At 41.7% G+C, this 22,196-nt stretch overlaps 1 protein-coding gene across 1 annotated transcript in view; it reads right to left on the reverse strand.

Moving 5' to 3' along the window:
- The window catches only part of LOC106592337 (replication protein A 70 kDa DNA-binding subunit), a 73,484-nt gene that overhangs the window by 29,313 nt on the left and 21,975 nt on the right, over positions 1-22,196 (reverse strand). Inside the window, exons 6-8 of the mRNA XM_082957580.1 lie at positions 21,301-21,437; positions 20,432-20,580; positions 459-588 (exon numbers count right to left, since the gene is read on the reverse strand). Of these exons, the coding sequence (XP_082813706.1) occupies positions 459-588; positions 20,432-20,580; positions 21,301-21,437 (416 nt within the window). The remainder of the gene's footprint in view (positions 1-458; positions 589-20,431; positions 20,581-21,300; positions 21,438-22,196) is intronic.

The following is a 22,196-nucleotide window of genomic DNA, read 5'->3' on the forward strand; positions in this document are numbered from 1 at the left end:
ATAGTTGTATGTTTGAAAAATTTGAATTTTGACATTTATTTGGATTCAAATTTGCCGCTCTTGAAATGCACCTGCTGTTGATGGAGTGCACCACGGGGGGGACGCTAGCGTCCCACCTAGCCCATAGAGGTTAACATGCTGATACATAGTGAAGCAACTCATTCAAAATGAACTAATGTGTGTGTCTGTGTGTGTCTGTGTGTCTGTGTGTGCTGATTTTGTGTGCTGTTTGTATGAGTGTGTTTGCGTGCTCTGTGTGTGTGTGTTTCTGTGTTTGTGAGTGACTGTGTTTGTTTGTGTGTGACTGTGTTTGTGTGTGTGTGTGTGTGTATGAGTGTGTTTGCGTGCTCTGTGTGTGTGTGTTTCTGTGTTTGTGTGTGACTGTGTTTGTTTGTGTGTGACTGTGTTTGTGTGTGTGTGTGTGTATGAGTGTGTTTGCGTGCTCTGTGTGTGTGTACCTTGTCTCCCTGTCCCAGTTGTTCAGTCTTGATGTCGCTGAGTGTTTTCCAGCAAGTGTTGGCTCCGCCTCCTGCAGGCCTCAACTCGGTCAGTGATTGGCAGTCCAGAGCATGACCCTCCTGATCATACCTACACACACACACACACACACACACACACACACACACACACACACACACACACACACACACACACACACACACACAGAGGAAGAAAATCACAAAGAGACTTACGTTAGAATCTAGAGAGCGTGAAAGGGAAAGCGCGAGAGCGAAGACAGAGAGAGAGAGAGAAACAGAGAGAGAGAGAGAAACAGAGAGAGAGAGAAACAGAGAGAGAGAGAGAGAGAGAGAGAGAGAGAGATCTCTACTTCACTTGCTTTGGTAATGTTAACATTTGTTTCCCATGCCAATAAAGCCCCTTGAATTAAATTGAGAGAGAGAGAGAAGGGGACCCTTGCTGTTGTTACTTTACTGCTGCTGTTGAATTATTTGTTATATTTATTTTAAATGTTTTACTTAACACTTAAAGCATTGTTAGTTAAAGGCTTGTAAGTAAGCGTTTCATTGTAAGGTCTACAGCTGTTGTATTTGGCGTATATGATAAATACAATTCGATTTAATTTGATTTGAGAGAGAGGAACAGAGACAGATCAGAGCGAGAGGGAGAGTGAGAGAGAGGGAGAGAGAAGGAGAGAGAATCAGAGAAACAGAAAGAGAGAGAGAAACAGAGAGGAGAGAGGGATAATTGGGGTAAATGAGAAACATAAACAGAGTGTGTTGAGGACATATCTAATGATCCCTGAACAGCAAAGTAATTACAACACATCAATAACACTCCTCCCTGAATGTATGTGTGTGTGTGTGTGTGTGTGTGTGTGTGTGTGTGTGTGTGTGTGTGTGTGTGTGTGTGTGTGTGTGTGTGTGTGTGTGTGTGTGTGTGTGTGTGCATGCTTGGACAATGGCGCCGGAGGGGATGGCTGACGCTTTACGGGCTCCTAACCAATTGTGCTATTTTTTCTGATTGTTTCTAACTTATTTTGTACATAATGTTTCTGCTACCGTCTCTTATGACTGAAAAGAGCTTCCGGACATCAGCGGGACAACTTCCTGTGAAACTGGAGGGTGCGCAATTCAAATAAATAATCATAAAAATTATGGATTTTAAACATTAAACAGGTACATATAAGTGTCTTATATTGGCTGAAAGCTTAAATTCTTGTTAATCTAAATGCACTGTTCGATTTACAGTAGCTATTGCAGCTAAAACATGCCATGCGATTGTTTGAGGATGGCGCCCCACATCAAAATATTTTTCCACTGGCACAGGTTTCATACATCCACATATAAAGATTAAATATTAACTTACTTTTTGAAAATCTTCCTCTGATTTGTCACACAAAAGGGTCCCAGCTATAACATGTAGTGTCCTTTTTTAGATAAAATCCTTCTTTATATCCCAAGAAGGCTGTTTAGTTGGCGCCATCGATTTGAGTAATCCACTCGTTCAACTTGCAGAGAAAGGAATCCGAAAATGTACCCCTAAACTTTTTTTCAACTAGTCAAAATATGTTTCTATTTACTCATCAGATACCCTAAAATGTAATCAAACTATAATATTTCTTTCAGAAAGAAGTATGTTCAACAGGAAACCGATTTTAGCAGGTGCTTAATGTCTTCGTGGCGTGCACAAACACTAATTTCCAAGACCATGTCCTTCTGCTAAAACTGTTATTTCTTATTCGTTTTCAAGTTACAAGCCTGAAACCGTGAACACAGACTGCTGACACCCTTTGGAAGCCATAAGAATTGCATCCAGGGAGCTAATTTTGAATATGACTTTTCTCTTGCATTTCTAAGAGGATGGTCTCTCAACAATAACAAAACAATTCCGGTTTGTTTTTCTTTGGATTTTCTCCTATCATATCTATTGTGTTATATTCTTCTATATTATTTGAACATTTCTACAAACTTCAAAGTGTTTTCTTTCCAATGGTACCAATTCTATGCATATCCTGGCTTCAGGGCCTGAGCTACAGGCAGTTTACTTTGGGCACGTCATTCAGGCAGGAAATTAAGAAAATTTGGGCCTAGCCCTAAACTGTAATATCTTATGTTTCACAGAGTCGTGGCTGAACGACAACACAGATAATATACAGTTGGCTGGATTTTCCGTACATCGGCAGGACAGGACAGCTACGTCTGGTAAGACAAGTGATGGTGGTGTGTGTCTATTTTAGAGGTCGACCGATTATGATTTTTCAACGCCGATACTGATGCTGATTATTGGAGGGCCAAAAAAGCCGATACCGATTAATCGGCCGATTATTTTCTTCTTCTTTTTTATAATGACAATTACAACAATACTGAATGAACACTTATTTTAACTTAATATAATACATCAATAAAATCTATTTAGCCTCCAATAAATAATGAAACGTTCAATTTGGTTGAAATAATACAAAACAAAGTGTTGGAGAAGAAAGTAAAAGTGCAATATGTGCCATGTAAGAAAGCTAATGTTTAAGTGCCTTGCTCAGAACATGGGAATATATGAAAGCTAGTGGTTCCTTTTAACATGAGTCTTCAATATTCCCAGGTAAGAAGTTTTAGGTTGTAGTTATTATAGGAATTATAGGACTATTTCTCTCTATACGATTTGTATTTCATATACCTTTGACTATTGGATGTTCTTATAGGCACTTTAGTATTGCCAGTGTAACAGTATAGCTTCCGTCCCTCTCCTCGCTCCTACCTGGGCTCAAACCAGGAACACATCGACAGCCACCCTCGAAGCAGCGTTATCCATGCAGAGGAAGGGAAAAAACTACTCCAAGTCTCAGAGCGAGTGACGTTTGAAACGCTATTAGCGTGCACCCGGCTAACTAGCTAGCCATTTCACATCGGTTACACCAGCCTAATCTTGGGAGATGATAGGCTTGAAGGGGTGGGTATCATTTGTGGAACGTTCCAACAGGAATCTGTTCCAAAAAACTTAAAGTAAAAGGTTTCCAACCAACAACGCACACAAAGTAGCAACATATACAAACCTAGCTAACTAGCTGCCTAATAGGCATCAACTCACCACGTAGCTTATCCTTAATGTTTGTCCATAGGCAAACAGACATGTGAGGATAGACATTTTTCGGAATAAACGTGATGAGTGAAAAACGCAATGAAATAGACCACTCCCTACCCGGTATCTTATTCTGCCGCTATACAACTTTGTATGCGTTGTTTTTTGGAAACCTTGTTATGTACAAAGTTTTTGGAATAGATTCCTGTTGGAACGTTCCACAAATTATACCCAACCAGGTTGAAGTCATAAACAGCGCAATGCTTGAAGCACAGCGAAGGGTTGTTTGAATGAATGCTTACGAGCCTGCTGCTGCCTACCACCGCTCAGTCAGACTGCTCTATCAAATCATAGACTTAATTATAATATAATAAACACACAGAAATACGAGCCTTGGGTCATTAATATGGTAGAATCTGGAAATTATCATCTCGAAAACAAACGTTTTTTTCTTTCAGTGACATACGGAACCATTCCGTATTTTATCTAACGGGTGACTAAGTCTAAATATTCCTGTTAGGCATTGATGTTTATGGTTAGGTACATTGGTGCAACGACAGTACTTTTTTCACAAATGCGCTTGTTAAATCAACACCCGTTTGTCGAAGTAGGCTGTGATTCAATGAAAATTAACAGGCACCGCATCGATCATATGCAACACAGGACACGTTAGATAAACTAGTAATATCATAAACCATGTGTAGTTAACTAGTGATTATGTTAAGATTGATCGTTTTTTATAAGTCTAATGCTAGCTAGCAACTTACCTTTGCGTCTTGCTGCCCTCGCGTTACAGGTAGCCAGCCTGTTAATCCTTGTGGAGTGCAATGTAAGGCAGGTGGTTAGAGCGTTGGACTGGTAACCGAAGGTTGCAAAAACGAATCCCCCCTGAACAAGGCAGTTAACCCCCGTTTCTAGGCCGTCATTGTAAATAAGAATGTGTTCTTAATCTGACTTGCCTAGTTAAATAAAGGTGTAAAAAAAAAAAAAAAAAAAAACGAATATATATATATAAATAAATAAAAATAATAATAAAATTAAAAAAATTAAAAATCGGCGACCAAAAATACCAATTACCGATTGTTATGAAAACTTGAAATCGGCCCTAATTAATCGGCCATTCCGATTAATCGGTTGACCTCTAGTCTATTTGTCAATAACAGCTGCTGCACAATGTCTAATATTACAGGTTTTTACAATCACTGGCACTAATTTCAGAACCTTGATGTCATTTTTCAAAACTAGACACAAAACTCACAACCGATGATCAAAATGCACATTTTTCAAAACTCTAACACTTTTTCCAATCACTTGGGTACAATACACATGAAGATAATTTGTTCATTTGTTTAAATTATCTGTGCAAAACAACACAACTTAACATCAAAGGATTACCATTTGAAAATGCAATTCCCACATTACATCTGAGATGACTGTCTATTCATTTCAACTGCTCAAAATGATAAGTAACTGTTGCATTACTCTTAATGCATAGTTTTATGGAAACTGACAAATAATATTCCATGTTTAGATCATGAAAGTTTCAGGATAACGAGATCCATTGACACCAATTACCGTGGAACTAGAAACAATTGCACTACATTATCTATGGATGTAATATTTCATTATCATTACCTTTATCAGACACTGTTTCTATGGTCCCATGTACCACTTTTACAGACCATGTTTTCAGATATGTCGTTACTGTACACTCTAGTACTGGGTAGGACCCCCTTTTGTCTCCACAACAGCCTGAATTATTCACGGTGTTGTACGTTAAGAGATTTTGGTATTTGGTATTTTATTAGGATCCCCATTAGCTGTTGCAAAAGCAGCAGCTACTCTTCCTGGGGTCCACACAAAACATGGAACATAATACAGAATGACAAAATACAGAACATCATTAGACAAGAACAGCTCAAGGACAGAACTACATACATTTTTAAAAAGGCACACTACATATCAATGCATACACACAAACTATCTAGGTCAAACAGGGGAGAGGCGTTGTGCCGTGAGGTGTTGCTTTATCTGTTTTTTGAAACCAGGTTTGCTGTTTATTTGGGCAATATGAGATGGAAGGAAGTTCCATGCAATAAGGGCTCAATATAATATTGTACGTTTTCTTGAATTTGTTCTGGATTTGGGGACTATGAAAAGACCCCTGGTGGCATGTCTGGTGGGATAAGTGTGTGTGTCAGAGCTGTGTGTAAATTGAATATGCAAACAATTTGGGTTTTTCAACCCAAATTCAATCCATATCAGCCCTCTGATTACAATTAAGAGCAAAACGTGTCGCTCTGTTCTGGGCCAGCTGCAGCTTAACTAGGTCTTTCCTTGCAGCACTAGACCACACGACTAGACAATAATCAAGATTAGACAAAACTAGAGCTTGCAGAACTTGCTTTTTGGAGTGTGGTGTCAATAAAGTAGAGCATCTCTTTATTAAAGCTATCTATTTATTAAGGCTCAGCCCATCTTTGCAACCATTGAATCTAAATGTTTTGACCCTGACAGTTTACAATCTAAGATAACAACAAGTAATTTAGTCTCCTTAACTTGTTCAACAGCGACACCATTCCCTACCAGATTCAGCTGAGGTCTAGCAGTTAACCTTTCTAGGGTCGGTGCAGTATCCTGAATTTTCGACTGTCTGACGTGCTCAAAGTAAACTGCCTGTTACTCAGGCCCAGATGCTAGGATATGCATATAATTGGTAGAATTTGATAGAAAACACTCTGAAGTTTCTAAAACTGTTAAAATAATGTCTGTGAGTATACCATAACTGATATAGCAGGCAAAAAACAGAGGAAAATCGATCCGGAATAATGCAATTGAAATGCTATTGAAATGTCTAATTTCCGCCTCCCAGATTGCAGTTCCTATGGCTTCCACTAGATGTCAACAGTCTTTATACAAGGTTTTAGGCCTGTTTTTTTTTTTTAAATTAAGAAGTATTTGTAGTTGTTCCAAGTTGAGCGCTAGGGCAAATGTAGACTTTTTGCGCACATGAACGTGGGTGCGCTCTTCGTTCTTTTCCTTTGCTATTGAACATACTATTCTCCGTCTGAAATATTATTGGTTATTTAGATATTAGACAACCTGAGGATTAATAAAAAAACATAATTTGACTCGTTTGGACGAACTTTGTTGAAAGACTGAATTATTGAATTCAATGGCGCCAACTAAACAGCGTTTTGAGATATAAAGAAGGACTTTATCGAACAAAACGACCATTCATTGTGTAGCTGTGTCACGTCCTGACCAGTAAAGGGGTTATTTGTTCTTATAGTTTGGTCAGGACGTGGCAGGGGTTATTTCTTTTATGTGGTTCAGGGTGTGTTTGTGTATGTGTTGATGTAGAGGGGGTATTTGGTTTATATGGTTCGGGGTGGTTGTTTATGTAGAGGGGGATTTGATTTATTAGTCCAGGGTTTTGGTTATTGTTCTATGTTAGTTTAGTTCTATGTTCAGTCTAGTCATTTGTATTTCTATGTTTTGGTAATGGGGATTGGGGCCTTCAATTGGAGGCAGCTGTCTATCGTTGCCTCTGATTGAAGGTCCTATATTTAGGAGTTTGTTTGTCATGGGATTTGGTGGGAGATTGCTGTGTATAGCTTTGTGCCTTACCGGCCTGTTCTTTGTCGTTGTGTTTTTGTATACGTGTTTGTTTTGGTTTTTCCCTTCTTTATCCTTTAATAAAAGAAGATGAGTATACATTTTCCCGCTGCGTCTTGGTCTAAACCCTACGACACCCGTGACAAGCTGGGACGCTTGGGATTGCAACCAGAGGAAGATCTTCAAAAGTAAGTGACTTATTTTATCGCTATTTATGACTTTGTGTCGCCAGTGCTGGTTTGAAAGATATGTTGACATGGGGCGCTGTCCACAGACAATCCAATGCTATGCTTTTGTCATAAAGCCTTTTTGAAATCTGACAACGCAGTTAGATTACCAAAATTAGATTACCAAGGCCTAGAGAGCTGCCCTACGGTACAACACACTTTACATGTTTGACATTAGAGACTCTTCCATTAAAGAAAACCCTTTGAGTTCTATTAGATACATAGCTCTCAATCCACAAAATGGCAGAGGTTGAAAAGCCATAGCACTTAAGTTTTTCAACAGGTTAAGGTCAATAATATCAAAGGCTGCTCTGAAATCTAACAGTACTGCTCCCACAATCTTATTATTATCAATTTATTTCAACCAATCATCAGTCATTTGTGTCAGTGCAGTACATTTTGAATGCCCTTCTCTATAAGCATGCTGAAAGTCTGTTAAAATTGTGTTTGAGAAAATACAAATTTTCCAACAGTTTGCTAAGGGCTGGCAGAAAGCTTAAAGGTCTGCTGTTAGAACCAGTAAAGGCCGCTTAACCACTCCTGGGAAGCGGAATAACTTTGGCTTCCCTCCAGGCCTGAGGACAGACTTTCCTCTAGGCTCAGGTAAAAAATGGAGTGGCTATAGAGTCCGCTACTATCCTCAGTAGCTTTCCATCAAAGTTGTCAATGCCAGGAAGTTTGTCATTATTGATCGTTACAATACTTTTTTAATAATGTGAAATGTCAGAATAATAGTACAGAGAAGGATTTATTTATCACATTCTCAGTGGGTCAGAAGTTTACATACACTCAATTAGTATTTGGTAGCATTGCATTTATCTTGTTTAACTTGGGTCATATGTTTTAGGTAGACTTACGCAAGCTTCCCACAATAAGTTGGGTGAATTTTGTCCCATTCCTCCTGACAAAGCTTGTGTAACTGGGTCAGGTTTGTAGGCCTCCTTCTTCGCACACGCTTTTTCAGTTCTGCCCACACATTTTCTATAGGATTGAGGTCAGGGCTTTGATGGCCACTCCAATACCTTGACTTTGTTGTCCTTAAGCTTTGTTGCAGGAGGGACTGGTGCCATAACTTTGGAAGTATGCTTGGGGTCATTGTCCATTTGGAAAATCCATTTGCGACCAAGCTTTAACTTCCTGATTTATATATTGAGATGTTGCTTCAATATATCCACGTCATTTTCCTTTCTCGTGTAGCCATCTATTTTGTGAAGTGCACCAGTCCCTCCTGCAACAAAGCACCCCCACAACATGCTGCTGCCACCCCTGTGCTTCACGGTTGGGATGATGCTCGTCGGCTTGCAAGCCTCCCCCTTTTTCCTCCAAACATAACGATGGTCATTATGGCCAAACAGTTATATTTTTGTTTCATCACACCAGAGGACATTTCTCCAAAAAGTACGATCTTTGTTCCCATAGGCAGGTGCAAACCGTAGTCTGGCTTTTTCATGGCGGTTTTTGGAGCAGTGGCTTCTTCCTTGCTGTGTGGCCTTTCAGGTTATGTTGATATAGGACTTGTTTTACTGTAGATATAGATACTTTTGTACCTGTTTCCTCCAGCATCTTCATTCTGGGAATGATTTGTACTTTTCGCACCAAAATACGTTAATCTCTAGGAGACAGAACGTGTCTCCTTCCTGAATGGTATGATGGCTTCATGGTCCCATGCTGTTTATACTTGCGTACTATTGCTTGTACAGATGAATGTGGTACCTTCAGGCGTTTGGAAATTGCTCCCAAGGATAAACCACACTTGTGGATGTCTACAATTTGTTTTCTGAGGTCTTGGCTGATTTCTTTTGATTTTCCCATGATGTCAAGCAAAGCGGCACTAAGTATTAAGGTAGGCCTTGAAGTATACTGCTCAAAAAAATAAAGGGAACACTTAAACAACACATCCTAGATCTGAATGAAAGAAATAATCTTATTAACTACTTTTTTCTTTACATAGTTGAATGTGCTGACAACAAAATCACACAAAAATTATCAATGGAAATCCAATTTATCATCCCATGGAGGTCTGGATTTTGAGTCACACTCAAAATTAAAGTGGAAAACCACACTACAGGCTGAGCCAACTAAATGCATTTTCTCGAAATGGCTGTCCCGTGGCCGACGGAAGTTTTGGAGCAGCCTTCAGACGCGCTAACAAGAACAAGCTCTTGGAAAATAAAGGAGTATTTTTTTTATTTTTGTTCGCAAAAAAAAAAAATTTTTTGTTGTGGACCTGGGATTCCTGGAAGTGCTTTCGGATGAAGACAACCAAAGGTAAGGGATTATTGACAATAGTATACAAGACTAGATGTGATATGCGATTGTTCCAAGATGGCGCTGACCTGTAAGGGTAGCCTATTTTTCTGAGTATCGCATCCCCTTTCATCGCAAAGTATGATTACCCAGTAAAGTTAATTTTAAATCTGGCATTACAGGTGCTTTCAAGAGATATTCATCTATAAATCTTAGAAAGACAATATTAAAATGTTTTCGAATAGTAATTTAGTAAATTACGCATACGGGACGGAGGCCGCACGGGTTAAAACAAGTCAAAATGAGGCTCAGTAGTGTGTGTGGCCTCCACGTGCCTGTATGACCTCCCTACAACGCCTGGGCATGCTCCTGATGAGGTGGCGGATGGTCTCCTGAGGGATCTCCTCCCAGACCTGGACTAAAGCATCCGCCAACTCCTGGACAGTCTGTGGTGCAACGTGGCGTTGGTGGATGGAGCGAGACATGATGTCCCAGATGTGCTCAATTGGATTCAGGTCTGGGGAACGGGCGGGCCAGTCCATAGCATCAATGCCTTCCTCTTGCAAGAACTGCTGACACACTCCAGCCACATGAGGTCTAGCATTGTCTTGCATTAGGAGGAACCCAGGGTCAACCGCACCAGCATATGGTCTCACAAGGGGTCTGAGAATCTCATCTCGGTACCTAATGGCAGTCAGGCTACCTCTGGCGAGCACATGGAGGGCTGTGCGGCCCCCCAAAGAAATGCCACCCCACACCATGACTGACCCACCGCCACACCGGTCATGCTGGAGGATGTTGCAGGCAGCAGAACGTTCTCCACGGCGTCTCCAGACTTTGTCACGTCTGTCACATGTGCTCAGTGTGAACCTGCTTTCATCTGTGAAGAGCACAGGGCGCCAGTGGCGAATTTGCCAATCTTGGTGTTCTCTGGCAAATGCCAAACGTTCTGCACGGTGATGGGCTGTAAGCACAACCCCCACCTGTGGACGTCGGGCCCTCCTCATACCACCCTCATGGAGTCTGTTTCTGACTGTTTGAGCAGACACATGCACATTTGTGGCCTGCTGGAGGTCATTTTTCAGGGCTCTGGCAGTGCTTCTCCTGCTCCTCCTTGCACAAAGGCGGAGGTAGCGGTCCTGCTGCTGGGTTGTTGCCCTCCTACGGCCTCCTCCACGTCTCCTGATGTACTGGCCTGTCTCCTGGTAGCACCTCCATGCTCTGGACGCTACGCTGACAGACACAGCAAACCTTCTTGCCACAGCTCGCATTGATGTGCCATCCTCGATGAGCTGCACTACCTGAGCCACTTGTGTGGGTTGTAGACTCCGTCTCATGCTACCACTAGAGTGAAAGCACCGCCAGCATTCAAAAGTGACCAAAACATCAGCCAGGAAGCATAGGAACTGAGAAGTGGTCTGTGGTTCCCACCTGCAGAACCACTCCTTTATTGGGGGTGTCTTGCTAATTGCCTATAATTTCCACCTGTTGTCTATTCCATTTGCACAACAGCATGTGAAATTTATTGTCAATCAGTGTTGCTTCCTAAGTGGACAGTTTGATTTCACAGAAGTGTGATTGACTTGGAGTTACATTGTTGTTTAACCTGTTGGGGATAGGGGGCAGTATTTGCACGGCTGGATAAAAAACGTACCCGATTTAATCTGCTTACTACACCTGCCCAGTAACTTGAATATGCATATAATTATTGGCTTTGGATAGAAAACACCCTAAAGTTTCTAAAACTGTTTGAATGGTGTCTGAGTATAACAGAACTCCTATGGCAGGCCAAAACCTGAGAAGATTTCAAGCAGGAAGTGGCCTGTCTGAGAAGTAGTGTTTCATCTTGGCTCTTTTTATTGAAGACTCAGGATCTGTGCAATAACGTGACACTTCCTACTTCGTCCATAGGGTCTCAGAGCCCGGGAAAACGTTGAACGATATCGAGGCAGGCTCTGGCTGAAACACTTCATCGCTTTTGGCAAGTGGCCACTCAGAGTACTATGGGCTTAGGTGCTTGCCCGCTTCGACCGAATGCTTTCTGTTCCTTTGTCTGTTTATCTAAACGCAGATTCCCGGTCGGAATATTATCGCTTTTTTTATGAGAAAAATGGCATAAAAATTGATTTTAAACAGCGGTTGACATGCTTCGAAATCCGAGCAATAGTTGTAGACCATGTCGTAAATCATGGCATGACAATGACTGAGGCAGCACAATGATTCAACCAAACCTCAGAAGATCAACCGTGGCCTCAATCATCAGAACTTTCCGCAATGAGAACTGGTAAGTCTTCAGCATGCACTAAACATTAGGCTACTCTCAACTGTCAAATGACTGTATACTGCATGCCAATGTGTACCACAGAGTAGGTGATGTGACTAAATTTGTTCTTACTGAAATTTTCCCTTCCGAATTGAGACTAGGCCGTATAGGGGAGGCAGAGGCAATTCTGACTGACCAACAACTTCCTATAGAGACTGTAAACAAGGTGGCTTTCCACCGAGTACACAGACTTGGAGCTCGGAGCGATAAGACCAAGGGTCCCCGATCGATCATCGCAAAATTTGAACACTACCAACAAAAGGAGCTGATCAAAAGAAGGGGAAAGGACCAAATTCGGTCTCAATGACCAATTTCCAAGGGAGATAAACGAACGTCGTAAGAGACTGTATCTGGTACAAAGGCAACAGAGGGGAAAGGGTAAGTGTGCCTTTCTCATTGTGGACAAACTCTTTATAGATGGATAGCTATTCTGAGACAGCTCCATAACACCATGGCTGTACTAAATTCTACAGGGACTTCAGGTTACAAAAAAAATAAAGTATGGGAACTGTAAAAATATCTGAACACTATGGTCGCTGACACATACGGACTTATACATACACACACACACACACACACCTGATCTTGCTCTCTTCTCTCACTTTCTGTCTCTTCTTCTCTCCTCTCTCTATTGTAGATAACTGTTTATAATTGAATGTGTTTATTGTTTATATATGTTTACAACAAGCAAGGGGAAGATATCAGAATAGGGGCATTGGGGAATAATAACGTATTGTATGGAATACATTTGTACTGTAGTGAAGCCGTCTAGAGTAATGCAAGGTCTCTTTCATGATCATGTGAAACGTCAATTGCTACGGAAATGCTGGGATGTGTTTTTCAATGATGTTAAAGGTAATTATGATGCAACTATGATGATACAATATGGATTACAATTATCATCATGAATATTAAGGCTATACGCACTACATGTTACACACATAGACACTGTATGCAAATTGCCGGGGTTATTATTTATTTGGACATCACACATTACAGTCTTACTCTTATACAGACATCGTACACACTCTCACTAAATCGCATCCAATATCATACACATCAACTTACTCAGATTTACTACACGCATAATACCTTGTCTCAATTTTCTAACATCTGTGGCATTGGCTCACAGGCAAATAGGCAAGAGAATAAAATAATTATTGCTAGAACCTGTTTCTTGAATTCTAAATATCAGACATTTGAAAGCTCTAGTTTTGACCTTCATAATACCTCTGATGGTAGTAACTTTACAAGCACTAATTATGGTCAATTTAGACTGAGAATAGTATCTAGTTATGGTAAGGGGTGAAATAAGTATGGCCAGTTATAATTGTAAAGGTTTAGCAGAATATAAAAAAAGATCAGTCTTTACATGGCTAAAAGAAAAGGAATATAACATATACTGTTTACAGGAAAGTCACTCTACATCCTTAGATGAATTACAGTGGGAAAAGGAATGGGGTGATTAAATAAATTTCTGTCATGGACAAAGGAACTCAAAAGATGTGATGATATTATTTATTTAACAAAAATTCCGATCTGAATGTGCAAATAGTCAGGAATGATTCACAAGGAACGTGGATCCTTTTGAATATGAAAGTGGACGAAAAAGAAGTTTGGCTCATTAATCTATATGGTCCAAATCAGGATGAAATCAGGATCCATACTTCTTTGAAAACATTTATACCAATTTATTGAACTTACAGGCAACAAATGATCAAATCATTATGGTAGGAGACTATAACACAGCGTTACGTACCTCAATGGACCGTAAAGGTCATCACTCTACAAACTATCATCGCCGTGCCCTTAAAACCTCTTAATAAGGATCGGCCCCTTTTTTTTCTTCAATTTTCGTCTAGAATGACATACCCCAATCTAACTGCCTGCAGCTCAGGCCCTGAAGCAAGGATATGCATTTTCTTGGTACCATTTGAATGAAACACTTTGAAGTTTGTGGAAATGTGAAAGGAATGTATGTTCAGTTTCAAGATGCCTGTTTTGAAAAAATCCCCCAAAATTCTACATCATTGTAATCAGTAATTCTCTTTCCAAAATCTATTTTTAGAGGGTGATGGAGTTGGATGCTGACAAAAAACAGAAATTCCTCTTTTTGAATGAGGCAGGCTTCAACCTGGCCAAGACAAGGAGGAGACGTCGGAATTTCATTGGCCTGCAGGCAACCATCCAAGTACCTGGACAACGTGGGGCAAACCTCACAATGTGTGCGGCTATATTGGAAGATGATGTGGTGGGACGCAGACCTTGTATTGGATCATATAATGCAGCTCTCCTTGTAACCTTCCTTGATGACCTAAATCAGGTCTGTAGAGCTGATGGCGTGGCTTATGTCATTGTGTGGGATGATGTCAGGTTCCCCCATGCTCAAATGATGCAAGCATGGTTTCAGGCACATCCACAATTTACCACCTTGTACTTATGCCATGCCCGAAGATTCTTCCCAAGATGTTTGGAATAATGAAAACATCCATTGTGATGTGGATGAGAACCTGTGGCCAAATCCACAAGACAGGGTTGATGGAAATATAGAAGTACAGTAACCAGCCTTTGTTTTGCTTTTTACAGTAAGCCAGGTGAGGAACACTGCAGTTTACGTTTTACTGTAGTTTTTCTTTTTTGTAGCTAATTATTTTTGCTTTGATTCAAAGAAACCTATGTTGTGATTTCATTGTATTTCATCAATACATTTTAGATTTTGTTCAATGATTCCACTGTGTCTGTAGTATTCTCTCTACTAGTCCTTTTACAGTGATGTACTTACGTGTAGTACCATAATGAAACATGTATCACATATTTTGTACTACAATATTTAATGATTGTACGAACAACTTCACAGTGAAACTATTTTTATCTTCTGTGTGGGTGATCTAAATGAATCTTCCTATGGTATTTCATGATTAATGAGTTATTTGAACCAATTATCCTGCAAGTGCAAGGTTTCCTTAAAGATATCAATGCACAATGCAATGTTTTGAACATTGCACAGTCTGTGTTAGAAGTGATGACCGTTTTGTGTCTAGAGTTCAGAAAAATTACCGATGTTCTGAAATTCGTGCCAAAGGGATTGTAGGCTGGGTTTCTGTACAGCACTTTGAGATATCAGCTGATGTAAGAAGGCCTATATAAATTAATTTGATTTGTAAAAAACTAAGGAAGTCTCGAGGTATTGCTCACCTGAGGTAGAGTACTTCATGATAAGCTGTAGACCACACTACCTACCAAGAGAGATTTCATCTGTATTTTTTCATAGCTGTCTATTTGTCACCACAAACCATCGTGGCACTAACATGCTGACCGGACAAATCCCAAGCACGCACCGGCATACGCCATCGCACACATGTTGATTTTGTCCACCCACACCAGATGTGATCAGGACACACAGGTTGAAATATCAAAACTAACTCTGAACCAACAATATTAAATTGGGGACAGGTCAGAAAGCATTAAACATTTATGGCAATTTAGCTAGCTAGCTTGCTGTTGCAAGCAATTTTTTCCTGGGTTATAAACATTGGGTTATTTTACCTGAAATGCACAAGGTCCTCTACTCCAACAATAAATCCACAGGAAAAAGGATTAACCAAGCACGTTTCTAGTAATCACTCCTCCTTCAGGCTTTTTCTTCTTCTTTGGACTTTATATAGTGGTTGGCAACCAACTTTAAGGTAAATTACCACCACCAACTGGACTGGAGTGTGGACCTCAGTTCATCTTTCAATCACCCACGTGGTATATGCGCCTAAAATCCAATGAGGAGATGGGAGAGGCTGGACTTGCAGCACATCAAGCGTCACAAATAGAACCAAGTTCTATTTTAGCGCCTGGCTACGCAGACACTCATTGACACGCGCAAGCAGTGTGGGTACAATGATTGAATAACCTATATGTGTACATTTATTTTGGTCAGCATGTAAGCTCACAGTCAACGAGCTGTGGAAAGTCATAAACAAACAAGAAAATAATCATCCAGAAGTGACGCTCCTTGTGGCTGGAGACTTTAAGGCAAGCAAACTTAAATCCGTTTTACCTCATTTCTTCCAGTATGTCACGTGCAACCAGAGGAAAAAACTCTAGATCACCTTTACTCCACACACAGAGATTCGTACAAAGCTCTCCCTCGCCCTACATTTGGCAAATCTGACCATAATTCTATCCTCCTGATTCCTGCTTACAAGCAAAAACTAACTGCGTAAGATGGTGCCGGAGAAGAAGGCAGACGTTTTACGTGCCCCCAGCCGATTGTGTTTTTTTGTTTGTTTATTAGCGATGTTTTTTTTTAATATAATGTTGCCACTATCGTCTCTTATGACCAAAATTAACTTCTGGACATCAGGACTGTGATTACTCACCAAGGACTAGCAAAATCCTTTTTTTCCTTTCATGACTCTGACGAGCCCAACGCAAAGGATATACTGCTTCCTCAGGAACAGGCCCCGATCCCCCTGATCTGCGTGAAGAGGAGGTGGAGAAAGAGGGGCCGAAGGACGGGCTGCCTTCTGAGAATTCGTAGGTGATCAAATAAACCCCCACTTCCCTCCATTCTGCTAGCAAATGTGCAATCTTTGGAGAATAAAATCGATGAGGTACGCGGAAGATTAAACTACAAACGGGATATTAAAACTGTAACATCTTATGCTTCATGGAGTCTTGGCTGAACGATGATAATATCGACATACAGATGGCTGGTTACACAATGTACCAGCAGGATAGAACAGCGGCGTCTGGTAAGACAAGGGGCGGCGGTCTATGTATTTTTGTAAACAACAGCTGGTGCATGATATCTAAGGAAGTCTCGAACTATTGCTCGCCTGAGGTCTAATGATAAGCTGTAGACCACACTACCTACCGAGAGAGTTTTCATCTGTATTCTTTGTAGCCGTTTATATAACACCACAGTCAGAGGCTGGCACTAAGACAGCATTGAATGAGCTGTATTCCGCCGTAAGCAAACAAGAAAACGTTCACCGAGAGGCGGCGCTCCTAGTAGCTGGGGACCTTAATACAGGGAAACTTAAATCCATTTTACCAAATTTTTATCAGCATGTTAAATGTGCAACCAGAGGAAAAAAATCTCTGGACTACCTATACTCCACACACAGAGACGAATACAAAGCTCTCCCTCGCCCTTCATTTGGCAAATCTGTCCATAATTCTATCTTCCTGATTCCTGCTTACCAGAAAAAATTAAAGCAGGAAGCACCAGTAACTAGATAAATAAAAAAGTGGTCAGAGGAAGCATATGCTAAGCTACAGGACTGTTTTGCTAGCACAGACTGGAATATGTTCCAGGATTCCTACGATGGCATTGAGGAGTACACCACATCAGTCATTGGCTTCATCAATAAGTGCATCGATGACGTCATCCCCACAGTGACCGTACGTACATACCCCAACCAGAAGCCATGGATTACAGGCAGCATCTGCACTGAGCTAAAGGCTAGAGCTGCCGCTTTCAAGGAGTGGGACTCTAACCCGGAAGCTTATAAGAAATCACAATATGCCCTCTGATGAACCATCAAACAGGCAAAGTGTCAATACAGGATCGAGTCGTACTACACCGGCTCTGACGGCTTGTTGGATATGGCTGGACTTGCAAACCATCACAGACTTCAAAGGAAAACACAGCCGAGAGCTGCCCAGTGACACGAGCCTACCAGACAACCTAAACTACTTTTATGCTCGCTTCGAGGCAAAAAACACTGAAACATGCATGAGAGCATCAGCTGTTCCGGAAGACTGTGTGATTTAGCTCTCCGCAGCCAATGTGAGTAAGACCTTTAAAAAGGTCAACATTCACAAGGCCGCAGGGCCAGACGTATTACCAGGACGTGTACTGCGAGCATGCGCTGAACAACTGGCAAGTGTCTTCACTGACATTTTCAACCTCTCGCTGTCCGAGTCCGTAATACCAACACGTTTTAACCCTCCTGCTGTGTTCTGGTCGAATTGGACCGATTTACAAGTTTTTCTTTTTGAAAAATGTAGTTAATTTAATCTGATTGTCATAATGTTCCATGACTTTGTCCACACAAAATACATTTTGAGGATTTTCATTCAATTCTGGGTGTTTTCTTTAACTTTAGTACACCTGTGGTGTTCCCGGTCAAAAATGACATGAAATGAATGGGTGAGACTAAATTGAGTGTGTTCCAGAGTTCAGGCACATGCTCATTCATCAGATGGAAACAATTCCTCTCCCAGACCCCCACATGCATGTGTGTTTCAGCACACACACACACACACACACCTCACTCCCCTTCTTGGCTTCCATGGGAACCTTTCCCCAATAGAATCTTTCCCCCACGGGAACCACACCTGTTGGCATTCTCACAAACAATCGCAACATTGTTTCAATAATATATAGAACTTGTCTTGCAGCTCTGGTATATAAAGCTTTTCTGAGGCCTTGCTCACAATTCATTGTGGCAGCACAATGACCAAACAATATACTGTCCGTGAGACTCTTGATCATATCTTTGTTCATGACACTGGTGAGGAGGAGAGAGGCCAGGAAACTGACAGTGAAGATGCATTAGAGAAAGCAACACTGAAGCATGCATGATCGCACCAGCTGTTCCAGACGACTGTGTGATCACGCTCTCCATAGCCGATGTGAGCAAGACTTTTAAACAGGTCAACATTCACAAGGCCGCGGGGCCAAGGAGATTACCAGGACGTGTACTCAGAGCATGCGTGGACCAAATGGCAAGTGTCTTCACTGACATTTTCAATCTCTCCCTGACCGAGTCTGTAACACCTACATGTTTCAAGCAGACCACCATAGTACCTGTGCCCAAGAACACTAAGGTAACCTGCCTAAATGACTACCAACCCGTAGCACTCACGTCTGTAGCCATGAAGTGCTTTGAAAAGCTGATCATGGCTCACATCAACACCATCATCCCGGAAACCCTAGACCACACTCCAAGTTGCATACCGCCCCAACAGATCCACACAATCTCAATCGCACTCCACATTGCCCTTTCCCACCTGAACAAAAGGAACACCTATGTTAAAATGCTATTCACTGACTACAGCTCAGTGTTCAACGCCATAATGCCCACAAAGCTCATCACTAAGCTAAGGACCCTGGGACTAAACACCACCTCCATAAGACTGCTGAACAATGAATCAAATGGCCACCTGGACTATTTACATTGACCCCCCTCCCTTTGTTTTTACACTGCTGCTACTTGCTGTTTATTATTTATGCATAGTCACTTTACCCCTACCTACATGTACAAATTACCTCGACTAACCTGTACCCCCGCACATTGACTCGGTACCGGTACCCCCTGTATATAGCCTCATTAATGTTATTTTATTGTGTTACTTTTTAATTGTATTTATTCCTTTAGTTTATTTTGGAAATATTTTCTTAAGTCTATTTCTTGAACTGCATTGTCAGTAAGGGCTACACCTGTTATATTCAACGCATGTGACAAATAAAATGTTATTTGATCTGTGTGTTCATCTACCCATTTATCTGATAGCAAATCTATTCACATTTACATTTTAGTCATTTAGCAGACACTCCTATCCACAGCAACTTTCAGTAGTGAGTGCATACATATTTTCCTAATTCTTTCATACCGGTCCCCCGTGGGAATCGAACCCTGCAACCGCCATGCTCTACCAACTGAAATACATGGGACCTGTTTGTCTAGTCACCCATTTGTCAGTTATTCTGTCTATCCCTCCATCCACCCACCCACCCATATCTTTATCCGTCTACCCACTTGTCAGTGTTATTGTAGCCCAGTAACGCTGTATCTAATCAGTGACTCAAATATTCATTAAGTTTACATTCATTAAGAGTTATTTGTTACATTATGCAACAACTCAGCCTCGCCGCTAGGCCCAAACAATCCCATAATGCACTGCATCGCCACAGGAACCCCGGCTGATGCACGACGCTCTTTCAGAAACACAGTTAGACCGAAATAATCTCTCTCTCTCTCTCTCTCTCTCTCTCTCTGATGAAAGGGAGCAGACTTGAAATAGACAAGATGATGGGTATACATCCATGTAGATTTTCTTTAATAAATAATCATGGAGCATTTTCTAAATTCAAACTGACCCCATGCAACTGGACACGGACATTTTATGAGACTCCTGTAGTGATGCCTCAAGCATCTCAGTGCTTGAGGCATCACTACAGACCCCGGTTCAATCATGGGCTGTATCACAACCGGCTGTGATTGGGAGTCCCATAGGGCGGTGCACAATTGGCCCAGCGTCATCCGGGTTTGGCTAGTGTAGGCTGTCCTTGTAAATAAGAATTTGTTCTTAACTGACTTTTTTTTAAGTCAATCTCTCTCTTCTGCACGTGACAGATGGGGCTGTAATACAGGAGTGTCAGTGTGTCTATTTTAGGTTTTCTAAGAATATGTGTGAGTGTGCAAGCATGCATCTTCATGAATATGTGTGCATCTCTATGAGCATACGTGTCATCACTCACCATCTCCTCAGCCAATGGGCCTCAGGTATGTCAGGGTTGACCATGACAGCGGAGCTGAAGATCGCAGAGACAGACTGGCCTCCAAAGTCTGACAGGCGAGCTCTTTTAACAGCTACTATAGGCTGGACTGAACCATCAAACATCTCTGCCTGGAGAGAGAGGAGAGAGAGGCTGAAGAACAACGCAATAACACACAAACATGAGCAAGAGCGTACACACAGGCACATACCCCCACACACACACACACCCATGTATATACACACACACACACACACACATATACACAAATGTACCTTCCAGATATTTTTACATTCTGGGTGCAATCTGAGACTCCTTTGAAATCCTGAAAGTCGAGTGGTTCAATTGATCAAATCTGATTTTACATCCCAGAAAACCGAATAAACACTCCATAACACACACACACACACACACACACACACACACACACACACACACGAATTACCTCATACTCTGCATATCTTTGTGTTTAACGGCAGATCCATCCCAGGAGACAATGTGACTATCACCTTGCAACTTGAGTGTATGTGCATATGTATACTGTGTGTGTTAGTGTGTGTGTGTGTGTGTGTGTGTGTGTGTGTATTAGTGTGTGTGTGTGTTAGTGTGTGTGTGTCTGTGTGTGTACACTCCTTGGGTGTGTGTATATGTGTGTTACCGGGAGTGTGTGTGTGTGTGTGTGTGTGTGTGTGTGTGTCTGTGTGTGTACTCCTTGGGTGTGTGTGTGTGTTAGCATATGTGTTAGTGTGTGTGTTTGAACTCATTGTGTGTGTGTGTGTGTGTGTGTGTGTGTACTCATTGTGTGGGTGTGTGTGTGTTAGGGTTTGTACTCCTTGTGTGTATGGTCTTACCTGCTCGCCCCACAGTGTGACTGCGACCGCCTTGCCACTGGTATCCATCAGGTCAATGTCTCTTTTATACGCCTCTCTACCTGTCCTAGCGGTGAAACGACTCAGATCATCCACACTCCTACACACTCCTATCACATCTAGAGGGGGGAGAGAGAGGGGGGGGGGAGACAGACAGAGAAACAGAGAGAGAGAGAGCGAGAGAAACAGAGAGAGCGAGAGAAACAGAGAGAGAGACAGAAACAGAGAGAGAGAGACAGAGAGAGAGACAGAGAGAGAGACAGAGAGAGAGACAGAGAGAGAGAGACAGAGAGAGAGAGAGAGACAGAGAGAGAGACAGAGAGAGAGACAGAAAAAGAGAGACAGAAAAAGAGAGAGACAGAAAAAGAGAGACAGATATTAGTCAGACCTTTCTACTCGTCTTGGTGGTACTGTCATTTCCTAATTACAAAGATATTCTCCTTCCCCCCTATCTCTATCTCCCCCTCGCCTTAGCCTTCTCTCTCCATATCTCTTTCTCCCTTACTTCTTCCTCTCGCTCCTCCCTTCTCCTCTCTCCCTTTCTCGCGCTCTAATATGTGTGTGTGTATGTGTGTGTGTAATTCCATTATGGTTGATATGATGTCATCCACCTTTGAACTCCATTATCGCCACGGGAACAGGCTGACAGCTCTCATTACACACTGTTAATCCACAATTAACTACCAAGGAGAGAGAGGAGAGGGGAGGGAGAGGGGGGAGGGGAGGCAGAGAGAGAAGGGAGAGAGGGAGGGAGAACAATGGGGAGAGAGAGGGGGAGAGTTGGGGAGGGAGAACAAGTGGGGACGGAGAGAGGGGAGGAGGAGGAGGGAAGAGGGAGAGAGGGAGAGAGAAGGAGGAGGGGAGAAAGGAAGAAAGAG

This window comes from Salmo salar, chromosome 11 (genome assembly GCF_965601325.2).
Source record: "Salmo salar chromosome 11, fSalSal1, whole genome shotgun sequence".
NCBI classification, from domain to species: Eukaryota; Metazoa; Chordata; class Actinopteri; order Salmoniformes; family Salmonidae; genus Salmo; species Salmo salar.